General features: G+C 36.2%; 1 protein-coding gene across 1 annotated transcript in view; it reads right to left on the bottom strand.

Moving 5' to 3' along the window:
* Positions 1-23,745, bottom strand: part of LOC150099771 (uncharacterized) — a 392,852-nt gene that overhangs the window by 15,929 nt on the left and 353,178 nt on the right. Inside the window, exon 14 of the mRNA XM_090403489.1 lies at positions 5,278-5,380. Coding sequence (XP_090259615.1) covers positions 5,278-5,380 — 103 coding nt within the window. The remainder of the gene's footprint in view (positions 1-5,277; positions 5,381-23,745) is intronic.

The raw sequence follows: 23,745 nt of genomic DNA, 5'->3' as shown, positions 1-23,745 counted from the left end.
TAAGCAGTACCCCACCACCACGCTTTCCCTTCCTATCCTGATGAAAAATGCTGTACCCAGCGACTTCTATTCCTGTTATTATATCCTCTTCTGTCAACCACGTCTCAGTGATCCCAATAATGTTTGGCCAGGCTGATGCTATCTGCGCCACCAATTCCTCTCCCTTATTCCGGATACTCCTGGCATTAGTATAAAGCATATAAATGCCATTGTTTCTATACCCAGCATTATCCCTTTTAGACTCCACTGGGCTCAGTGTTACCTGATGTTGTCTCCCTTCTCCCAAGTATCCATTCCCACAAGAGGCCACCCCTGCTATTATCCTCCCTGGGCACTGACTCGTTCAGAACAGCAATCTCTCCAGATGCCTACGTCCTTCCTCATTTAGATGTAAGCGGTCTCTCGCATACAATTCCTCTCTTTCCTCAAACACACTCCAAGCATCCACATATACCAGTCCTCTCTTGTCACACATTCTAGCTATTATGTCATTCAATATTACTGCTCTTCTGCCCAGTTCGTCATTATCATGCCTAGGCAACACACACACTATTTTTCCTCTCTCTGTCTTCTTCCGTACAGCCTCAAGCAAAAATTTTATATCTCTCGATATATAGGATGAGATGATTGTGATGGTAGGAACAAATGACATATTACCACTCAAGTCATTTGTTCCTACCATCACAATCATCTCATCCACCCTTTCACCTCTCTTAATTGCCATAGCCACCCTTTCTATTATTCCTCCTGACAAACACTCCTCACGCATCCTATCTTGAACACCACGGATCATTAAGTCACCATACATTATACCTCTTACCATTCCCTCTCTCCTATTGTTTCCATTCTCTCCTCTTCTTTCATTCCCATAGGTCTCTCTCATTCCCTCTCCTCTACTGCTATTCTCTCTTCTAGCATTCCCATACCTCTCTCTCCCCTACTACTGTTTCCATTCTCTCCTCTTCTAGCACTCCCATACATCTCTCTCCTACTGTTTCCATTTTCTCCACTTCTAGCACTTCCATATCCCTCTCTCATTCCATCCTCTTGTCTGCTAGCATTCCCATACCTCTCACTCATTCCCTCTCTTCTACTGTTTCCTCTCTCTCCTACTCTGATTCGCCTTGCATTTATCTCTTCCATTCTCCTAATCTTATCTTTCATGCTTCTGCTCTCATTCACAAGACATTCCACCTCCTCTTTCAGCTCATCTATCTCCCTCTGCAGGTCAGTCACTCTTAATCTAAATAACTCTCCTAAACAAAACCATCTCCTAAACTTTCACAGTCACTCACACCTTCTACACTATCAACTATTATTTTCTCATTCATATATATATATTTTTCATTCTCTCCTATCACACTACTTGTCTTCCTACATTTATTCCCCGTTCCTGGAGCAACAAGGTTGGATATTGATATTTATAATGCACTTATTTCCTCCAACTGCCCCTGCATTTTGCACACATACGCTCTCCGCTGTCTTTCACAAGCCACATATCCAATTCCCGAGACGCATACATGCCGCAAGTACTGCACGCCACAAAGTCCCTTATGATATTGCTTATAATAGAGTTCTTAAATGGTGGAGGACTTGCCGATACGCCACTTGCAACTGCAGCTGAATCCACCATCATTCCTTACTGCCGAGTAGCGTAATCTTTAATAATTATTCAATTAATAAATTGCGTTAAATAAATAAGAAAAAAAAAGTACAAGCAAAACAAAACATTTAAGTACACTAAGTAAAATGAAATATAACTAAATACAGTAATGAAAACTTAGCTTCGTTTTGTCTTCCACCGTTAACCAAAATAAGACAACACTATAGTTATGTTAGTATTTATTAACATAACCATAGTGTTATGACAGTGTTAGGAGAAGAATATGTTAGCATTACTACTGATATCTTATTCTTACCTTAATTCTTTGATGGAGACTATATGGTTTCCTATTCCCACACTGATAACTTCAATGTCCTCTATCCCATAAGGTCAGATGATTATCCCCTAGTTTTACAGTACTTCCACATTTTTCATGCATTGTTCTTTTATAAGTTTCTTTGTACCGATCACTCCTTAGGTAATGAATATTACTACTGAAAATTCTTCTACAGTAAATGATTAAATGACACTGCTTTGAATCGCTATTGAATTTTCAAACTTAATGTCATGCTGAAGAAGTTAAGAATCCACAGCAGCAGTGGTGATTATTGTTATACAGGAACAACTATCAAATCTAAGGACTTATTGCAGAAGGCCCACAATAACCATTATTCACAAAATATTTTATCTCTCCTTAAACTCATTCAATGACAAAGTACCCATGCTGCCATTTCACCATTATCTAAGCAACAAAAAGAAAAAAAAAAATCACAACTTAGTTAATCACTTTCTTACACAACTTCCAGAGGGTAAATCCTTTGTTCTTACCTGTCCTATAATCTGTTGAAACATTTCTTCAGCATTTATTCTATAAAGCATCTTTATACATTTCTGTATACACACACATATTTTTTACCTGCCAGCTAATCCTTATAAATCACAAACATTTTCTCTATAGCCTATGTTTATAGAAAGTGCATTGCATTGAAGCTACTCCTTATTCTGGTCACTTGCCTCCGGTTCCTCTCCAACACTTCCACACCTTAAAAAAATCCAGGATTAGTTGAGATATAATCCTGTATCCAAGTCTTAGAAAGAAGAATATAACCTCCTTAATCTCTTCTGATCCACTTAGAGAATCTAAACAGCAAAGTATGAAATGAATACTGGGCATACAGAAACGTTCTGGAAAATCTGGAGAAAAGATAATAATGGTAAGTATCTGCTGAATATCTATCAAGGACAATTTTTTTTATATCTGATCCACACACACACACATAAAGGCCACAAGAGCTATAACATGCTAGTGTCGTATGTCGACATTAGTAATACCATGTTCCAACCTAAAGATTCACTCAAATACACATGGAGAGAAGACAAGTCTCACTCACTGTTACTGTTGACAGTGATATCTTCATGTTGGTTCATGAGGGGATATGAGATAGGAAGTAATCACCATTTACTTTTGAGTAGGATAAAAGCAGACTTTTTATTGAGAAGAAAAATAAGTTTTTAAGAGGCTCAAAATCAAGCAGTTTTTAGTTGTGAACTGTGCAGACTGAAACATCCAAATATCAAGCCAAGGAGACTCTGAGGAAAACCATGACTAATTCAACAAGAGAGGCAAGTAATGAAATTGTATGCAAGGATAAAAATCAAAACTCCATGGTGGACATAAGGAGCTGAAGAGGCAGGCTACCCAAAGAAAAAAGTAAATAAGCATGTATTCTCAGAGAAATATGAAAGAATGCAAAACAATGTGAAAAAGCTAATAAATGAAATTCATATGAAGATAAGCATAAAGAGTACTATAAAAGGAATGAGAGACGAGAAAGGGTACATGAAAAGCTAATGACCACAAATGCCCAAATACAAGAAGTATAAATGTTTTACAATGGTTGCACTGCATATTTCAGAAGAAATGGTCCGAAGGTTGAATTCCATATGACTGGAGTATGGAGTAGAGCATTTGTATACTTATCTGTTAAAATGCAAGAATTCCAGAGGAATATCTCTAGTGATGTTCAGGATAAGATTTATGCATATGTTCTTGAAAATAAGCTAAGATAAATTGTGGACATGAGAGAGAGACTCAGAGTTCAGACCAAACAGGGGTTGTCAGGATCATAATTCACTTTAAGACAGACAGTTGAGAAATCATGGAAATATAACAAGGATTTTATTTTAATTTTGTAGATCTCGACAGGGGCCTTGAGATCTACAAAAAATCCAAATGAGCCCTTTGCTTGGAAAGAGCTGTGTTCAAATCCAGGCTATGATATGTGAAACCTTTATCAATTGTCTTCAATCAAATGGTAAGTTAACTGAAGGTGGAGAGATTTTTTTCTCATGGGAACAATATCCAGACTAGTTAGCATACCCACTCTCTAAACAAGTTGTGGGTTCAAATCCCACTGTGGGCATGGATATTTGTAAAAGCCTGCTCTGGATGAGCTTGTACAGCTCCTTGAACTTGTCTATTTTTTTTTGTCCCAGGCAAATGGCCAGAAAAAAATATGTGATATACAGACATAGGACACTACAGAAATAAGGATTAACAATCCTATTGCACTGGATTTAGTTTCAAATGTCTGCACAGTAAAGTCTATGCATAGCATAAATCAGGAAGGAAGGGAAGATCAGGATAAGGCATATGACAAGGTATTAAGAGAAAAGCTATTCAAAATACTACAATTATATGGGTTAAATGAAACATTATACAGAGCGGTACATAGTCTATATTTAAGTTGTAAGTTAGCAGTTACAACTGAAGGAGGTACAGAAAGATGTTTTGATGTAAAACAAGGGTGCACACAATCTCCACTGTTATTCATTGTTTGTGGATTACATCATGAAGGAAAGCAGTATTAAACTTGATATCAAAACTGGAGATGTTAACCTCCCAAATAAATTCAGTACAAGTTTTCAATATTCTTAACCAAACTGAATAACTGTCATAATGACAAACTGTGATAATCAGCTGCATCCAGAATGACAAACCTACAGAACAAGAAAATACTTCAGCTATTCAGGCATAATCTGTAGTGAAGGTTGCAATTAAATATCTAAATAGACAACAGAATAAGCAAAATTAGTATGGTGTGGAGTAACTAAATAAATTTATTTAGAAATTAGTCAAACTAGCTCTATACAAAACTGTTCGAACCAAATTTAATTTATGGATATGAGAATTCTGAGAAAAATTAGAAGGGTGAACAGATGACATCATTGGCAGAATCATATTAAAAATGAAAACACTGGGAAGAAACTTTGATATTGTTAGTATTCAGAATGCCATCTTAAGAAAAATAATGTGTACGTACACAGAATCTTTCCAATTAAATTATGTAAGACTGTTGCCTAAAATTGAGCCAATTAATAATGAAAGAATATAGTGATGAGTATTCATACTGAAGCTGTATGTTATATTAATATACACTGTTACCATGAAACAGCATAATTTACTTTCCATAGTATATTTCTGAACTTTAGGTGTGATTTATTATGTTACAATTATATAATAGCCACTGTGTTATAATGTCTATCAATTTTAGCTGCAAAATGAATACACTGCTGCTGAAAAAAATTATGCATACTTTATACTATGGCACTATTTTTTATCAATGAAAAATAATAAACAGCTTTTCACAATGTGTTTCTGAATAAGAACTTACCTGTAATGCTTGCATAGCTCGTCCTGCAGTCATTTTATCACCGTAGTTGATAAATGCACAAAATTTTTCGGGAAGCATTCGTATATTAAGTAATTCCCCAAATCTGCAATGTTGAGTAATGCAATTTAGAAATTACTGAATGGAGACTTCAGAAAAGTTGCTTTCAAAAAATCAAAGTGACCTTCATTGTTTTAGTGTTAACAAAGAAACATCCATGGGTGCTATATTTTTACAAGAGAAACCATATGAGTTATTATCACCAAACTGGAACTGTAAACCTTTATTTGTCTACCACACAAGAATGATTCCCAGATGGCAAGAAATTTTAGTTTAGTACAATGAAATCCTAACACTGTATTATACCTAAGAAAAAATTATGTTAAAATGGAGGAAAGACAGAAGTACTAATAAATTCTTTATTAGTACAATTAGTGTAAATAATTTATATAAATTTTACAAGAATAAATTACTACAAAAAATTGTACTAATAAATTTCTTTATTAGTACAATTTTTGCTTATGTATCATAGGCACCAGTACAGAAATGGAGCAACATAACATACACCTTAACAGAAAAAAATTCAAGGTAACAAAATCATTTATGCCTTAAGGAATCTAAAAGTATGCACCTATATCATTTTATGTTGCTCTCTATGAATAGGAACAGATCTTCCAGACTGTGCAAAAAAAATAACACTGGCTACAACAGCAAGGAATCAGATTTTATATATATCCCAAATGAGAGGCAGAAGAGCCTACAGAACACCAGTGTCATATGCAGGATGTAGGCGATGACTGATAAAGAAGACGTCTAACATTTTCTTGAAGAGGTGGAAGTTGTAAATAGCCTTCTTCATAAAGAGATAGTTGGAATAAATGAGAAAGAAGAGAAGCAGATTAGGTATATGCAATTATATGAAAAGGGATGTTAAACAGCTCCTCTATAGGAGCTGCCTAATAGAAAGTGGAGGAATGATGGTTGGCAGTTCATGGAGCAGTGATCATAGAAGCACCTACAGAAAAAGATAGAGCTGAAACAGTGCATCTGTGAGATGGAGGTTGAACTGAGTCTGTTAAGGAGGGATCATCTGAGCTAAACTGTTTTTTATTATGAAAACACCGAATTTTTAGGGAGATATTAAGTGCACCACCACCTGAAAACATGTGAATGGTATTCTAAGGTGGACAGATTTAGGATTTGTATTATAGTTAGTAGCTAGGTGGATGAAAAATTAGCATCTTGAGGAGAAAAGAATGCTCAATTTTTTTAGATACTGAGGAAACTACTCATGATTTGTGATAAGCAGTGAACAATCAGAGAAAAATACAAAGGGTGGTAGGTTAACTGAAGTAAGTCAGTTTGCTTAGCAGGCCTCTGTACCAACCATGAGCCAAACCCCTGAAAATATCAAGAGTGATAGCACATTGTTCCGAACCCTTCCTTCGCACATATCGTCTGGTGGGCAATGAAGGCTAAGGGTCAGTCATGATCTAGATTGGTAGAATCCATACTGATTAACTGATAAGCCTCTGGATAGTGAAGTTAATTGTCCATAACTTTCTCCATTATTTTGGAGAGGACTGAGGTGATCAAAGTCAGTCAGTAGTTTAATGGCAGACTTTTATTACCCTTTTTAGGACATGTTGGATACTTACTTCTATGTGTTGGGATAAGTGCCAGCTGAGGTAAAGAAGATTGCAGAGATGACAGAGGACAGGTGTTAGCTCTTGTGTACAACTGAAGAGAGATCATTGGACCAGAAGACTTTTACTGTTCAAGTTGTTTAGTTTTCTTATGTCTTTTTGCAAAAAAGTACATAAGGCATGTAGTAGTGAGAATATCTGGTATGGTAAGAAGTGATTTGCCTTGGTCAGAAAAAGAGTAATGTCAGGAGGTCATCTTTATCTTTAGGTGCAGGAACAGTGGTGTCATCTGGATGAGAGATAGGTGGAAGTGCAGATGAGCAGAAGTTTCATCCAATGTAGGAACTGTAGTTTTCTGCTACTGGTCTTTATAAGTCAGATATGGATTTGTTGTTTCTTATCTACTTCATGTTTCAGTATAGGACAAGTATGAACTGTGTGGAAGGGGGGGGGTCTTGTTGCAAGCCACTTGCAGTAAGCTATGTTTTTTTTTTCTTCTTTGAACATCTGTTAAATCAGGGCTTGGAAAGTGCATGAGAATTTTCGTTAGAATGGAAAATAAAGGACTTCATGCCCAGTGAGAATGACTCCTGTAATTTGCTCAGAGCAGTGTTTAGATTAGAAGAGCAGATGCAACAATTAGATTATGGAAAGGAAGAGTCAAATTTCCAGTCACCCCACTTGGTATCTTTTGTAGTGTCAAAAGACACGAGGTTGGGAGTGGTTAGAGAGAGGGTAGAACACCTTCACATAGAACACAGAACATGTGAGAGTAAACTTGCATAAGACTGTGATCTGAGTTACTGAGAGGAGGTGACCTCTACAGAATATCTGGAATTATCTGGAAGGAGAACTGGTTAAAAAAAATATCAAGGGTATTGGAGAGTGCTATTAGGAATTTGATAGAAAATCTTGCTTATGACAGAAACTTCTGCAACATGTCTACGCTGGTGTGTGATGTTGGAAAACAAGAGCTGGCTGTGGACATTAAAGCCATCGAGGAAGATGACTTCATTATTTAGATAGCTGGACTGCAGAAAATCCAGCTTCATAGATAGGAAGGTGAAGAGGTCAGAGTGGTTTTTCATAATTTGGAGAGAGCAGTAAATATAGCAGATGAATGTTACTGAAAAGAGCAAATAAACCTTGGACCAGAGGCAGTCAAAAGCATATATTAAATTAGGCATTCTCTGGAAGGCAACAGTGGATCTCACAAAGGCACAGGTGTCACCAATCATGAAATGTGTAATTTGGACATTAATGTGGATTGTGGTTGCAATTTGGGTTTCTGTCAAGAGTAGGAAGTCAGTTCCAGATGTCTTTACATGATGATGTATGTTATGTTGGTGTTCACAGATGTAAAAGTGAGTTTTTTATTATTATATAGAATTTTGGCATCTTTGAAGGAGATTTATGTCAGTCACAGTGGCACTATTACTGTTTGTTGTACAATTCAAGTTAGGTGAAAAGATAGATTAGGGACATGCAGTGTAAGGTGATGGCACTCTTGGACATGATAATCATACAGAGAGCAACCAATCTCCTTTGCATAATGTAGCCTCAACAGTGTCTCTCACATACCATTATTTGTACTTCCCTTCCAGGCACGACATGGCAAAGTATGTGTCAGTGAGATTAAGGACCAACTAGAAAGCTTCTTCACTCATTACTGACAAGTTTGGGACTGTATACTATTTGGTAGCTCTCCTCTGCACCACCACTATTTTTTATGATGTACCCTCAAAATGGAGGCGGTTTTGAGTCTCTAAGAATGTTTGGCAAGCCCTTGAAGGGCATCACTCACACTTAAGAAAGGGGGGGGGTAGCTGAATCCTTGCTAAACAATAATCTTTGCTAAGCAGGTTAGTGGTTTAGCCAGGCAGTGAAGGTCATCTATAATCTAATAGGCAAACACTTGGAAAGCAAAATGGAAGAAATCTTCAGGTACAGAAAGAACAGTAGAGCAAAGATTTTCTAGACAGTATGAAATGTTACATGAATGTAGCATTTTATCCTGTCATCAGAAGTTAAAGTACTCTAACTCCTGATGAAATAAGTCATGGAGTGAAACAGCATTAGTAAAGGATTAAAAATAGTATTTAATTCTTTCAATATTTCATTTACAGAGACATTGTCAAGGAGTACAATAAGAGACTTGTAACACACACATACAAAGGCAGCACAAAACTAAGTGAAACACATGGATAAAAGACTAGAGTGGAGTGGGGTAACCTCTATGGACACCTGTTCAGCAGCCTAGGATTTCAAAGTATTAGTGTTTCCTATATTTTGGGAAGTTTTATGCAACCACGTTTATTTAAATTAGGCTAATTTTTAAGAGCAGCAGCAGATTCTAAAAACAGTCTTTCTCTTCTAAATTTATTGTGGTGGAACATAGTAGTCATTTTCCAATTGATTCTATGAGCCATATCCAAAGCATGGTCTGCAAGGAGATATTGACCATAGTCACTGACTGCAGATGTATTTTTTTATGTTCTTCCATGTGGATGATAGTTGATCTTCCTATCTGTCCATATTGCAAGAACAAAGAACTCGATATATACCTGGAACTGAGAGAAGAGGAAGTTTGTCTTTAGTGGAGCAGAGTTTGTATTTCTTTAAGATTTTGGCTATTTTTTGTGCTTCAGACATAAGGGATGGTGATAGCATTACTAAAATCTTTCTGGAGAGAAGGGCATGGATTGGTGGAAGAATTGATTATAGGTTAATCTTATTGTTGTCATATTATGGAAAATGTAACTGATACTAGTATCAGTTTCATTTTCCATAATAAACTGAATTCTAGGGTGAAGACTATGGAGGTGACAGAGGAAAGTATGTCTGGGCCATGAGACCATAGAAAATACATCATCTACATATAATAACCAGATAAGAGGTTTGAGAGGAGTTGAGTCGAGAACTTGCTTTTCAAAAACCTTCCATAAAAAACTGGCAAGGGAGGAATGAAAGGGCAGATCCCATAGAGGTACCCTCTATCTGTTGGAAGTTTTTTCACTTAGACTATAAATTATATATTTAGTTTAATCCTTTATCCAAGTGTAAGCAAAGTTTGCACCTGAAGTATCTTCAGGACTAGGGCAACTTATGGTAAAGGTGGTATAAATTCTCATCACTTGCCTTAGTATCTCGCATAATACAATGCATTAAGGGAAGGGCCACTACCCAGACTGGTTTTGACCTTTATTGAGGTCTATCAGTGGGAGCCAGACCCAGAGGTGGTGATACCAAGGTGGAAGTAATGGAGAAATCATATTTACCTACACAAGTTGCCAAAAGGTGTCACACCTTATTATTAAATTACTCTGGATTAGAAAAAGATGTTCCAACATCTTTCTCTAATACCTAATAATAATAATATAGTAACCCCTATACTGGAGGAAGAAACCCAGTTGCACGAGAAGGAGGTACTAGAACTGTTGCACAAACTGAACATTAATTTGGCAACAGGGACTGATGCGATATCAGTATGAGATACTAAAAGAGTGCTCAGCTGAACTGACTGTTTCTCTGATGTGGCTGTATAAATTTATTATTACGGGTACAGGAATTTATCCTAGCACAGGAAAGGTTCTGCAAGAGTGGAAAGAATGCATGATAATTCCATTGCACAAGGATGGGGCAGAGACTGACGTATTTAACTATCGACCCATCAGTATCTCTGGAGTGGTGGTGAAGATTTTGGAAAAGATAGTAAGAACTTGCATACAGAAGGGGATCTATACTTTGCAGTGAACAGTATGGGTTTACTAAGGTAAGGTAATGTTTGAGTAACTTGCTCACATTTTATATAATATCACAGTTGAGTTAGACAAGGGAAATGGATACACCATGATACTTCTGGACTTAGCTAAAGCTTTCGACAGGATTCAACATTGAAGGCTATGATATAAATCAGAGGATATGGGAATGGATTATAAATTACTAGTTTGGATAAGAGTATGGCTGAGTGACAGATATCAAAATGTGGTAGATGGGGGGGGGGTGAGTCCACAAGGTTTAGGTAGTGTACCCCAGGGATAAGTCCTTGATCCATTGCAATTCAATCTTTACATTTATGATATTGGATCAGGAAGGATTTAGCACATGATGTACAGCTATTTGCTGATGATGCAAAGATAGCCAGGGTAATCAGGAATGCTGCTGATATGCAGTACTTGCAGAATGATTTGAACAGGCTGGAATTATGGTCATGGGGAAAATGGATGTCAGTTCAATGTCAGTAAATGTAAAGTCATGCACTTTGGAATGAATAGGTATCCAATGTTGTATTATATTGGTGGGATTATGCTAGAAGAAGAAACTGATCAGGCTAGAGATCTATTATTATTAACATCTGACCTCCATGGAGTCAGAGACTCATTGTGGCAAGGTACACACTATCACACACACACACAAAGCTCATCCAACCACGCCTTAAACTGATTCAATGTGTCTACATTCACAACACACTCAGGCAATGCATTCCACTCATCAACCATTCTCCACAAGAATCTCTCCCTTTACTTCATTATTATTAACATCATTATCTTGGAGTATTAGTAGATAGGAAGTTGAAGTTTGGACATATAGCAAAATTTGTGAATACAACTCAGAGGATAATTGGAATGCTGAAACAGACACTGGCATATAAGAATAAGGAAGTCATTTTGCCTTTTTACAAGGCTTTGATATGACCTCATCTGAACTAGTGTGTGTGCAGATCTAGTGTCCAAGGTGATGCAAATACAGTGGAGAGGTTGCGAAGGAAAGTTTTAAAGATATCAGGATTATGAGGAGAGAATGAGAATTTGTGGACTGCAGATGTTAGCAGGCAGGAGAAAAGAGGAGTGACATGACAAAAACCTATATACATCTGAAAGAGTCATACAGGATACCAGTAGATGGAATTTTTCATTTTATGAATGAATGCAGTCAAGAAAGGGAGTGAGAGCTAGATTTTTCTCTCAAAGAGTGGTGTGCGACTGGAATGGTGTGAAGTTGAAGGTGTGAGTGCAGAGAGTGTGAATGAAATCAAGAGAATATATGAAATACAGTGCGAGTGATATGCGACCTCCCTTGAGGAGCCCTGACTCCCTAGAGGTCTAATAATAATAATCTTGCTTTCTTTTGAGACCAAAAATAGAACTTTTTTCAATCCACTTTGGCTCTCCAATAAGGGGAGTGGCCAAACACCAGGTGACGAAATTCATCTCCCCTAAAGACAACCACAAACATCCATGTCCATGGTTGGATGTGAAGCGTTTGCCAGCAAAAATGCTAACCTTTCAGCCAACAGGTAGGCATAAGTTCTCCTATCCTTAATGAATAATATTCATTATTTATTAATATAATGACAACAAATGAATAATAAATGACAGCAAAACTTTTGCCATTTATAAAACTTAGTCTAAACTTTTTCTCAAGTATGTAGCATGCAAAGTGATACTCGTATGCAAAATTTAAGCTGCTAACACCACCTATAAATAAAATAAAAACTTGAATGAATTTTTATGGCTGCATGCTTTGAAGTTTGTCTCATGTGCTACTCCAATCTCACATGATGTGGGCAAGCACGTGTGTGTGTGTGTGAGGGGAGAAAGAGAGACACTGGTGTGTGTGTGTGTGTGTGTGAGGGAGGGGGGGGTAGCCATATAGACATCAACATGACACCTTCCAAAACGGAAGATGTCATGTTGATGTCTCTGATATTCATCTATAAATAACATAAACAATTAGACAAAGTGCTCTCAGAATACTGGCAACACTTCTTCACACATGGAGTACTCTGTCCATTTTTATCTAAACTCTATGATAGTTCAGAATTCAACCATATCTGTATTTCATTATCCTCGCATATATAAAGTAAAACCCGTGTTTTTACATTCCCGCAATTTACGTTTTCCTGCCATTTACATCATTTTCCATTGGTCCCGTCTTAAGGCCTATTCTTACGATATATTGTTTTCCCACCATTAACAACTTGATGTGGACGTTATTTCCTGTGATTTGCGTTTTTTTCTTGGGTGGCAATACTGATTTTCGAATCAATTTCAAATCTGCGCATTTCTGTTTCCAGCTGGCGTTTGCTTTTGGCTGTAGTTTCGTTCCCACCTTCACAGTGACTTGCATGCTTGCAGCAGTAATGTAGTGATGCGTGATACCGTGATTATTCAATCGCAGTATGAATTGATATTGCAGAATTTCTGCTACGTAATTTAGCGTGTGAAAGTTGCCTTCAAGTTGCAGTGGTGGATTATCCATGTTAGTAACATGGAGAAAAAAGACAGAAAATGTATTTCGGTAGAAGAAAAGATGGCAATTCTGCGACTTGTAGATTGGCATGCCGGAACACGTGTGCATTCAGCAAAAGATCTTGGACTCTCCGTGTCCACTTTGAACACGATAGTAAAAAACAGGTCAAGCATTGAACTCAATGCAAAGCAATCTGGCGCTTTGTCAAAAAAACAATCAACAATTAAAGATTTTTTTAAATAGATAAATGTAAGTAATTGTAAATTCATTTATTTTCAGTTATTAAATTTTGTAATCTAGTATGTAGACTCACATACTAGTAGTAAGTCATCTTTTAGCCTTTTTTTAATGTTTTTTTACATTTCCTCTATTTACACTTTTTTCCATCAGTCCCCTGACAAGTGTAAAAAAGGGGTTTTACTGTATATATATATATATATATATACAATAGCTTTTAGAATGCTATCTGATATTTGTCTTTCTTGGAATGTGCTAAATAGAATTTTATTATTTTTTTTTAATTTTATCAAATGCTTTTATAAAATAATAAATGTGATGAGTGTTTTTAGATTGCAAGGCGGCTGGGAGTCTAAAGGGAGGCTACAATTTCTATATACTAATGCCAGAAGTATTAGGAACAAGAAAAAAGGTTTTTGGCATTGGTTAGTGCAATTTCACCAAAAGTTATAGGCATTAGTGAGACTTCGTTAAACAGCAGATGATGTAGTTACAGGGATAGAATGTGAAGTGTTTAGTATTTTCAGGGAAAGATAGAGAAGATAGGACGAGGAGAGGGGCACAGCTGATGATAGCAGAACTGCAGCCAAAAAAAATAGGAGATATGCAGGAGGGTGACTGTTCATTTGAAGCAGTCTGGTGTGAGATTACGGCCAGGGAGTTCAATGGATGATCTGGAAGACATGCATCACCAAATTAGTATGAGTACAGGTCCAGTGATTATTATGGAGAACTCGACTATGGAGATATAGATTGGAATGAAGAGAGTTCACATGGCGGTAAGAAAATGGAATTTATACGTACTGAGAGATAATTACCTAAGGCAGCATGTGATGGAGGGGACTCAAGGTGCAAGAGTATTGGACCTGGTCATAAAATCTGAAGATCTATAAGTAACTAAGGTGGTCACAATGCTTCCGACTGGGGAAAATGAACATGCAGTTTTGACTTGGGAGATTGTAAAAAATTAAGAATATTCTGTCAAGAAGGGATATATGTGGAACTACAAGGCAAGTGATTATGACAAGCTTAGGATGTTAGTACTGCTTAAAAGATAGTTAAGGGCATCTAGGGGAAGTTATATTAAATTGTGCACCTAAGGTAAGGAAGGTTAATCAACTAGGAGTTAGATGGATGAATAATATCATTAAGCACGAGCTTCAAAAAATAAAATGCTGCGGAGAGTATATAATGAGAAAAGTGACAAGCAAACTCATGAACAGTATAAGGATTAGGCAAGAAAGGTGACCAGTATGGTAGGAAAGCAAAACATATTACGAGAAGAAACTACTGAGCAAGTGAAAGGAAATCCCAAAGAATTCTTGCACTATATGGCAAGTAAGAGGAAGAATAACCTTAATGAGTGCTAATGGTCATGAGGTTACAGAAGCAGATAAAATAGTTGAATTACTGAGTGACTACTTTGCAAGGGTATATATCATCTAAATGAGATTATTGCTATAACATGTGTGACAGACTTATGTGGGAACAGAGATGGATGAATTGGAGGTTCTTAGGATATTGCAGAATCTCAATGTAAATACACTTGTGGAATTAGATGGGATATAAGCTTGTGTTTTGCAGGAATGTACAAGGGAAGTAGCAAGGCCTCTGACTAGGTTCTTTAAATTAAGTCTCAGCTCTGGTAGAGTTCTAAGGGAGTAAAAAGAGGGCAAAATAATTCCCTTGCATAAGGGAGGTTCTAAGATTGCAATAGAAAATTGACCAATCAGTATCTCAGGAGTGGTGGTAAAAGTACTGGAAAAATTGGTCAAAAAGAGAATTCAAGAATGGGTGGATTAGAATATGATACTCTCTGCAGGGCAACATGGCTTTGTGAAACGTTGGTCATGCATTACAGCTGAGTTGGATAGCTACACGATGATTCTGCTAGATTTTGCAAAGGCATTTGACAGAATACCACATGGCACTCTGTTATGCGAACTAGAATTCAAGGAGTTGGATATGACACAGGTTATGTGGATAAGAGGATGGCTGCTGGACAGGTATCAGAGAGTGGTATATGGAGGAGGTTACAGAAGCAGATAAAATAGTTGAATTACCGAGTGACCACTTTGCAAGGGTATATATCATCCAAATGAGGTTATGCTGTAACATATGTGATGTTACAGCAATCCAGGCAAAAGCTGGTGACTAGGGGTGTGCTGCAAGGTTCAGTGCTAGGATCATTATTGAAAGGAAATATTCAGTTGTTTGCTGATAATGCAAAATTAGGTAGAGTAATAGTGAATCAAGGCAATGTGGAGTGCTTGCAGGATGATTTAAATAAGCTGTCAATATGGGCAAAAGATAATGGGTGTCTGTTTAATGTGGAGAAATATAAAGTTATGCATTTTGGGATAAACAGATTATAAGCTGCATACCACACTGATGGAACTATACTCCAGGAAATAGATGAAGCTAAGGATTTAGTTTTTTATAACCTTAGCAATATGTCCTCTAAGGATTTAGAGGACATATTGCTAAGGTTGCTCATAAGATTACTTGGCTATTGAATAAGACACTAACAAGTAGAGATAAGTAAGTTGTTATTCCTCATTATAAGGCCTTGATATGTATACATCTGGATTCCTGTGTTCAGATCTGGTCTCCTGGGTTTCTTAGGAATGAGGAAGTTGTGGAGAGGATCCAGAGGCAAGCAACCAAGACGGTGAGAAACACTCTCTATGAGGATAGATTGATGATGTAAAAATGATCATAATTTAAAATTATGAATATTTTTACAAATTGTTTATGTTAGTATATTATTAGTTTTGGTTTTGTAACACATATATCAGTGATATATGTGTTATGCGTGTTATTGATATTATTTTGTCAAAAATGCAAAGCATTTCCAAAATTTGTGTACTTACTGGATTTGGATAGTTGTATTACTTTCAGAATTTTTATTGTAATTTAAAATTATATGCAACAATCTGATTATACCAAATTGTTGTTGTGTTTCGTGTATTGTGACAAACTGTTCTTGTGCTCTGAAGATGCTGAATATAATACCAGTGAAATATCAGCTAATACGTTAATAATATTGATTATTTTCTTATCATTCTGTGTTGTAATCAATACTGTGAAAATAAATTAACACACGTTTTCAATGTTTCTGTCTTTTTATTGCTGATTTTCATGCCAAATTTATTATAGCTGTTATTCAGTTTAGTTAGAGAATCCTGGAGACTCACACTAGATTTGTTTAAGAATATAACATCGTCTGTGCAAAGCAAAGAGCTAAATTTGACATCTCCAATTCTAAAATCAGGTTTAATGCCACTTTCCTTCATAATATGATCCATATAGATTATGAATAACAGTGGAGATAATGTGTACCCCTTGTCTCACACCTGACTTAGCATCAAACTTTATTGCTGTACTACCTCCTTCAATTCTAACTGAAGGAGGTGTATGCATACAGATGTTCTACAGAATTTTGTTTTTGTAAATTTTTAATATTCTGCTTCAAATTACTAGTTTTCATTGTGTGGAAAAGTAAAATTGATTTGTTGTATTTATAAGTAGTCTTGTGCAGTTAATATATCATGTTTATGTGTAGCATTAACATTTTATGAAGTGATTGTAGTAGTAAGATGTTTGTAGTTTACTGTATTGAAAATTAGTGTTATAGTTTAATGTTTAGCTATGTTTAAAATACATAAGTTAAAAAGACTTATTTAGTTGACTGAAAATGTTTTTGCAACTTTCAAGCAAAGCACTGTGAAGATAATGTGTAATTGTGGTGGTTTTCATTACTTCGCAACTGAAGTGGAACCAAATGTGTGCACTGGAGCATGAATGAGCGAAAAGAACAAGGTAACTAGAAAACTGGATAGAGCTGTGTTTAATGCATCGATGAGTCTGTCGACTCCTTGGAGTTGCCGGAATAATAATAATAATAATTTAAAAAAAAAAAAGAGAGAGAGATTAGTGATATGGAAGAGTTTTTGGAAAAAGTACCATTAGTAGCATTCTTTCAGAAAGAAAGATGTTTTAAAAGTTATTTAGCTGTTATGTTACAAAGGTAACTGGAATAACAGGTGTGGAAGAAAGTTCTAGGAACTTTGTAACTTGATAAATGAAGTTTCTCATATAGGAAGAGAAATGTTTATTGGATATTAAAGGTTCCATTAGTGCAGTAATGTTTTAACAGCTGTTTCAGAGGATTACAGAGAGTTGAAATGTTCAATCATTTTTCCTTGGGAATCCTTTATACAGAAAGAAAAAAACGATTCTGAATTCAGAAAATGAAAAAAAAAAAAGATATATATTTATGTGCAATTATTTTTAGAAGCCATTCAAGGAGGAATGCTAAACAGTGTTCAAATTTGAAGAGTTTATTGCCAAGTCTGAACTTTTTGTATCTATGACAAGGAATAGGAAATTTACAGTTATTTCCAAGATAAAGTGATTTTTAGGAAAAGAACTGTTTCCGTTGAAGAACTAAACTGTTTCTTTCAAGAGAGGTCCAGACAGTTAAGAGACATAATGTTCTTTTTAGCTATAATTTTGGGCCCCAAAACCAGATAAGATGTGGTTTGTTTGTTTTTTTGGATTTTAAGACAAGTTTTTGTTGTCGAAGTAAAGTTCCAAACGTTGGAAATTTCTTTTAATGTATTTTAATATTATTCAATTATTTTACAATTTTTGTATACTGAAGTGTGAAAACTCAATTTACTTGATTATTATTGAATTTAAGATTGAATTTTGAGAATTGATAGCAAACTTGTCATAGTAAATTATTTTTGTCTAGGATCTTACTTGTTTGCTTAGATTTCAGTATAGAAATCTGATACCATTCACAGTCTATTTTTACAATAGGTGGAATCATCATCATCATCAACTGTGGGCTCAACTGTAAGTGTCTGATGCATGCCATCTTGATATGATCTTCCATCGCATTCTATTTTGTGCAAGATGACTCAGTTTGTGTATAGAGTTTCTGCGCCATTTGAAGATATCATTGATCCATTCTCTGTTTGGCCTTCCTCTTTTGTTCTTTTCTTCAATCATCCCAAAAACAACAGCATTTTTAATTTCCTCTCATCATTCATTCTACATATATGGCCAAATAGAAGTAGTTTCCTTTTGATTATTTTCGACTATATATTTCCTCGCCGGTCACTTTCTGGATCCAGCTTATTCTCAAAATCTTTCTACAGAGTGGTTCAAAATTCCATGTACAAACTTTAAGGGGAGGTAGAGAACATCAAAACCAACCATATCCATATAGGAAAGCATGACTGGAAACGCCATCCAAAAGTGATAGGTGGCACTGTTCTGCAGTGCTCCAGGTAAGCAATTGGGGCTTCCTCATTCAAGCTTTCGACGTAGTACAAAGAACATGAGTCATTTTACAAACTGAGATGGCAGACATGCACCTTGTTTACCATATTATGTATCCAACTACTATTCAACTGTTCAGTTATGCCTAATAAAGTTTTTTTACAGTACTTACTGCCTTGTGTTATTTCTGTATCTTTGTGTCCCTGTTAGTACCTTCTGGTGACATTTCTGGTCATGCTTTCCTATGTGTATATGGTTGATTTTGATGTTCTCTACCTCCCCTCAAAGTTTGTACGTGGAATTTTGAACCACTCTGTATATAGCACTTCTCTCAAATGCTAATCCTTTCAGTTTCTCTCAGAAGTACCCAGGTCTCACATCCATAACTCGGCTCTTCCATATTTTGTCCATGGCTTTTAAGATAGCTTATACTAATTCTTATTCTGGCTATTCTAATTTTTACCTCTTTTTTTTTTGGGGGGGGGGGTCCAGGATATGTGACGTGTTCCACATTTTCTCATTGAAATCTTCTATGGTAACTGTTTTATCATTGTTTTAGTTTTTTCAAAATTGGCATTTAGCCCATATCTTTTTCCTTCTGTATCTAGTGTTTGCAGTGTCCATTCCGGCCTTCTTGCATCTTCTTCAATCAGGACGATGTCATCTGCAAAACAGAGGTAGTTTATTCTTATACCATTTATTGAAATGCCTCCACCTTCTTTTTTAATCTTATCTAGTGTTCTTTCCAGATGTGACTGGAGATTAGTTTGCCACTAGTCAAGGCACAAGACAAGGGAACTTAATATCACCAATTTGGTGATATTAAGTCCCCTTGTCTTGTGCCTTGGTTGCTTGTGCTTAGATATTTATATCTTTCAACAGGCAGATCAATTTATTGTCCACACCATAGGATTCCAAGACTGCCCATTTTATATTTTGATCAATGTTATCAAAGGCTTTCTGGAAGTCCACGAAATGGCAGTATATCTTTTTGGTCTTTCTTTGAGCTTTCTCTCTATTAGTGCAAGTATTTGTTGCACACTGTACTCAAGTCTTTTCAAAATCCGGCTTGCTCAAATCAGTAAAATGCGACTCCATATGACCCTTCACGTGTTCTGTAAGTATTTTCATCAGAACTTTGCCATTAGAGGAGTGCAACAGTTCTACCATCAGTGCATTCTAAAGCACTGCGTTTCTTATGAAGAACAACCAAGACTGATTTTTTCCACTATTTGAGGCATACCCTGATCTCTGTATTTCATTACATAGCATATGCATTTCTTTTACAACTAATTCTCGCCTATTATGTTATTTCTAGGACTCTTGTTGTTCTTGAGATGTTTTATAGCCTTGCTCACCTCCTCTTCCAAGATGTCATTTTCAAAGATCTCTGCTGGTGGAGAGAGATTGCTTTTAGTTCTTTGATTACTTCTGTTGCAGTATTATTAGTTTATTTTTATATAGTTCGCTGCAGTATCTTGTCCATCAATACTTTATCATCTTCATCTTTGACTGCTACTGATCTTATTTACCATTTCCTATTGGCATTTCTTATAAGTTTATAGACCTCTCTAGTTTTATTTTCTCCATAGTAGTCTTCAATGTCTTGAATTGGTCCTCCAGCCATTTGGCTTTAGCAGATCTTGCTGCTTTCCTTTACTTTGTTGCATTTTTGATGGCATAACTCATCTGCTGCCTCTGAAATATCTCTTGTTTCAGTTCTCGTTTCGCTTGTACCAATTTCAGGATTTCTTGAATTATCTATTTCTTGTTGATCTTCTCTCTTTCAGGAATTACTTCTTCTACTGCTTTTTTTAATACTGAGTCAGTTGTTCTGCTCTTGTATTTATATTTTATTTTTCACTTGTGGTCTTAAGCTTAATTTCCAGTGTATCTTGATATGCTGTTCTTAACCTATCTTCATTTAGTCTTGAGATGTCTCTAGCTTTTTGGAATTTTTGTTTATACTTCTGTTTCAGTTTTAGTCTTATATTCACAATTACTAAGCTGTGGACTGAATCAACATCAGCTCCTTGGAATGATCTGCACTGTTCAACTGATATTCTCCATTTCTGGTCTATTAATATCAGGTCAATCATATTCCTATGCCTGCCATCAATAACTATCTTTTTGTTGGAATTTGGTGTTGCAAATCATTAGGTCTTATCAGTGGCGAATTCCATAAGCATCTCTCCACGTTCGTTTCTTTCTCCATATCCAAATTTTCCCATAACCTTTTCCCATTCTGTGTTATTTCTTCCAATCTTTGCATTCCAGTCTCCTTCAATGATGAATATATCCTGCTTCGACACCTCATCAATTTCTAGTTGTAGATCACTGTAAAATCTCTCAATGTCTTCATCTGCAGTGGGTGCATATACTTGAATGGTCATGATATTAAATGCTTTCACTAACTGGTTTGTATCGTATCATTGCCTGACAAGCCTTGTTACTTAGCAGGAAACCTATGCCTGCTTCGTGCTTACTTTCATTTCCTGACCAGAGAACTCTTCCACCATTTGTTTCTCTTGACAGTGTCCATTTCATTTCTGAAATACCCAAGATGTTGCATCTGTATTTCTTCTTGAAGCAACTGCAATTTTCCAGTTGCCCACAGTGTTCAGACATTCCATGTACTTTTTGATATTCCATCCTTAACGGGTTGGAGTTTGATTTCTTTCTCTTTGCTTTCAGCAGCTGATTTTCCAATCCAATCCTGATTGTATGATTGGGGGATGCAAACCTTGATTGACCAGGCAAAGTCAAAGCCAGCATGAGTCTTTTCTCTTGTTCTTTGGCATCGATTTCAATCATATTTTCTCTTTACTGTCAGCACATCGACACTTATCTGACAAACCCTCAATCTTCCTTGAAGAGCTTGGGAGAGAGATGTAAGAGGGGGCATGTAGGTTATGTTTAGGCTTGGCCTAAGAGTGCCTCGACACAGTATCGTCATTGGACTTTGTGGCATTTTATAGAGTTGTCCACTAACCCACCATGTCCTGTTAATATTGATGCTTCTTGTCTGGGACTGCTTATTGGCTAGTTGCAGCTAGCCACCATCTGGTCACCATTCCCTGAACCGCAAACCTGGGGGAGGCCGGAGATTTTAAGATAAGTTTCTATTGTTAAAGTAAAGTTCCGAATATCGTAAATTTCTTTTAATGTATTTTAGCATTATTAAATTATTTTACATTTTTGTATACTGAAGTATGAAGATTCAATTTACTTAATTATTGTTGAATTTAAGATTAAATTTTGGGAATTGATGACAAACTATCATAGTAAATTATTTATGTCTAGGATCTTGTTTGTGTGCTTAGATTTCAGTATAGATATCTGATACCATTTGCAAACTATTTTTATGATAGGCAAAATAGACAAAAATAGTTTAAAACTATTCACAATGGTGCAATCTACAACAAAATTTAGTAAATAAATTAAATAAATTAAACTTTTTAATTTTTTTCAGAGGTACAGCACGGGAAGGCAGTACTGATTTACAACTTAAATACAGACTAAGTACTGGTTGTTATAATGTCACAGCAATCAAATTCAAGATAATTGGAGTAGAGCTTTCATACCACCCATCTGTAAAAAGGGAAATAAAACTGGAATGTGTGAGAATTACAGAGGAATTTCCCTACTGACTTTTCCTGCTAAGATTTTTATGCAAAGAATACTTGAGAAATTGAGACCACATGCTTCTAACTCAAAAACAGTTTTATTAAAATAAACAATATCTGACAAGTTTCATAAGTTGTTTCAGGGGTACATGACACTATAACATATAAATAAAGTGACATACACACAAACAAAAAAAAAAAGCCATTATACTAACTAATGTGCAAGTGTTGGAACAGAGCTAGTTATTACTGTCACCACCTGTGGCATTACATGTCATATCCTAATTCTACAGCTGTTATGCAGACAAACTTAGTGTAGGATTAAACTTTGTTTTTATGTCTCATTATTAAAATTGAAAAGCAAACAATAGGACTACATGGTGAGGCCTGGTGTGGCACATCACTGGGCATCAGAGTAACCATACAGCAACTGTGGATGCCCAGTGAACATATAGATAGTTCCAAACTACTTGGCACATTTTGTTGTGTTGAAAACTAATCCTGATCTGTGTTTTTTTTTCCCCCCAACGTCTTGTAAAATCTCTCATGGTATGTAACTATGTAACTTATGTTCACTTTTGCATGTTTTTCTAAGGGGATTGCGCTTAGAGAGAAATGTCAATTTTGTCTGTAATAATCTTGTAATTGTAATAACTTAACCATGGACCTTTGTTAAAATAAAGTGGTGCATGACGTCATTATGTAATGCTGTTAACTCATGTCCATAATGGCAATTTCAAAAGATGCATGAAATATGATGTCATCAAGGTCGAATGTCATACATGGAAGTTTTGAGAGACGTGCACATGAGTACAATGGAAGTCCAGGCCTTTATAAGGCGAAACATCAAAGGACTTTGTCTTATGGTTTTCACCTTCTCTTACTTGGATCTGCCGTCACATGAGGTCCATTGTCGGTAATCGAAAGAGAAGCACTGTAAGTCTTGCATTTCTGAATCTTCTACCTATGTCTATCACCATGTAAGGTCTGCTGTTGGTAATCGAAAGAGAAGCATCGTGGGTGTTAGGTTCCTCGGTATCCTACCTAGGTTAGCTGCCATATGAGGTTTGCTGTCAGTAATCGAAAGAGAAGCATCGTGAGTGTTAAGTTTCTTGGTATCCTACCTGGGTCAGCCACCATGGGAAGTACTGTGTTGATTGTCAGAAAGAGCTGCACATTGCTGCCATGTTAGGGGGTCCAAAAGGGCATAGGATAATCGACGACTCAGACAAAGATGAAATTTTGCAGCAGAAGGAAAGAAGGAGCATTTTCGTGAAACTTACAAAAGATTCATGTAAAAGGCAATGCTAAACAAGAATTGAAAGTACTTAAGTATGTGATAATTCCAAACAAGTATGTATATGAAGTGTGTCTGTTTATGGGGTACAATAAGATAATATATTAAGCTTACTCAAGGT

This window comes from Typopeltis vanoorti, chromosome 14 (assembly GCF_054136105.1).
Source record: "Typopeltis vanoorti isolate ZY-2024b chromosome 14, IOZ_Tvanoo_1.0, whole genome shotgun sequence".
Taxonomy (NCBI): domain Eukaryota; kingdom Metazoa; phylum Arthropoda; class Arachnida; order Uropygi; family Thelyphonidae; genus Typopeltis; species Typopeltis vanoorti.
Note: the sequence above shows the minus strand (reverse complement) of the source record. Positions and strands in the feature narration are given on the sequence as shown.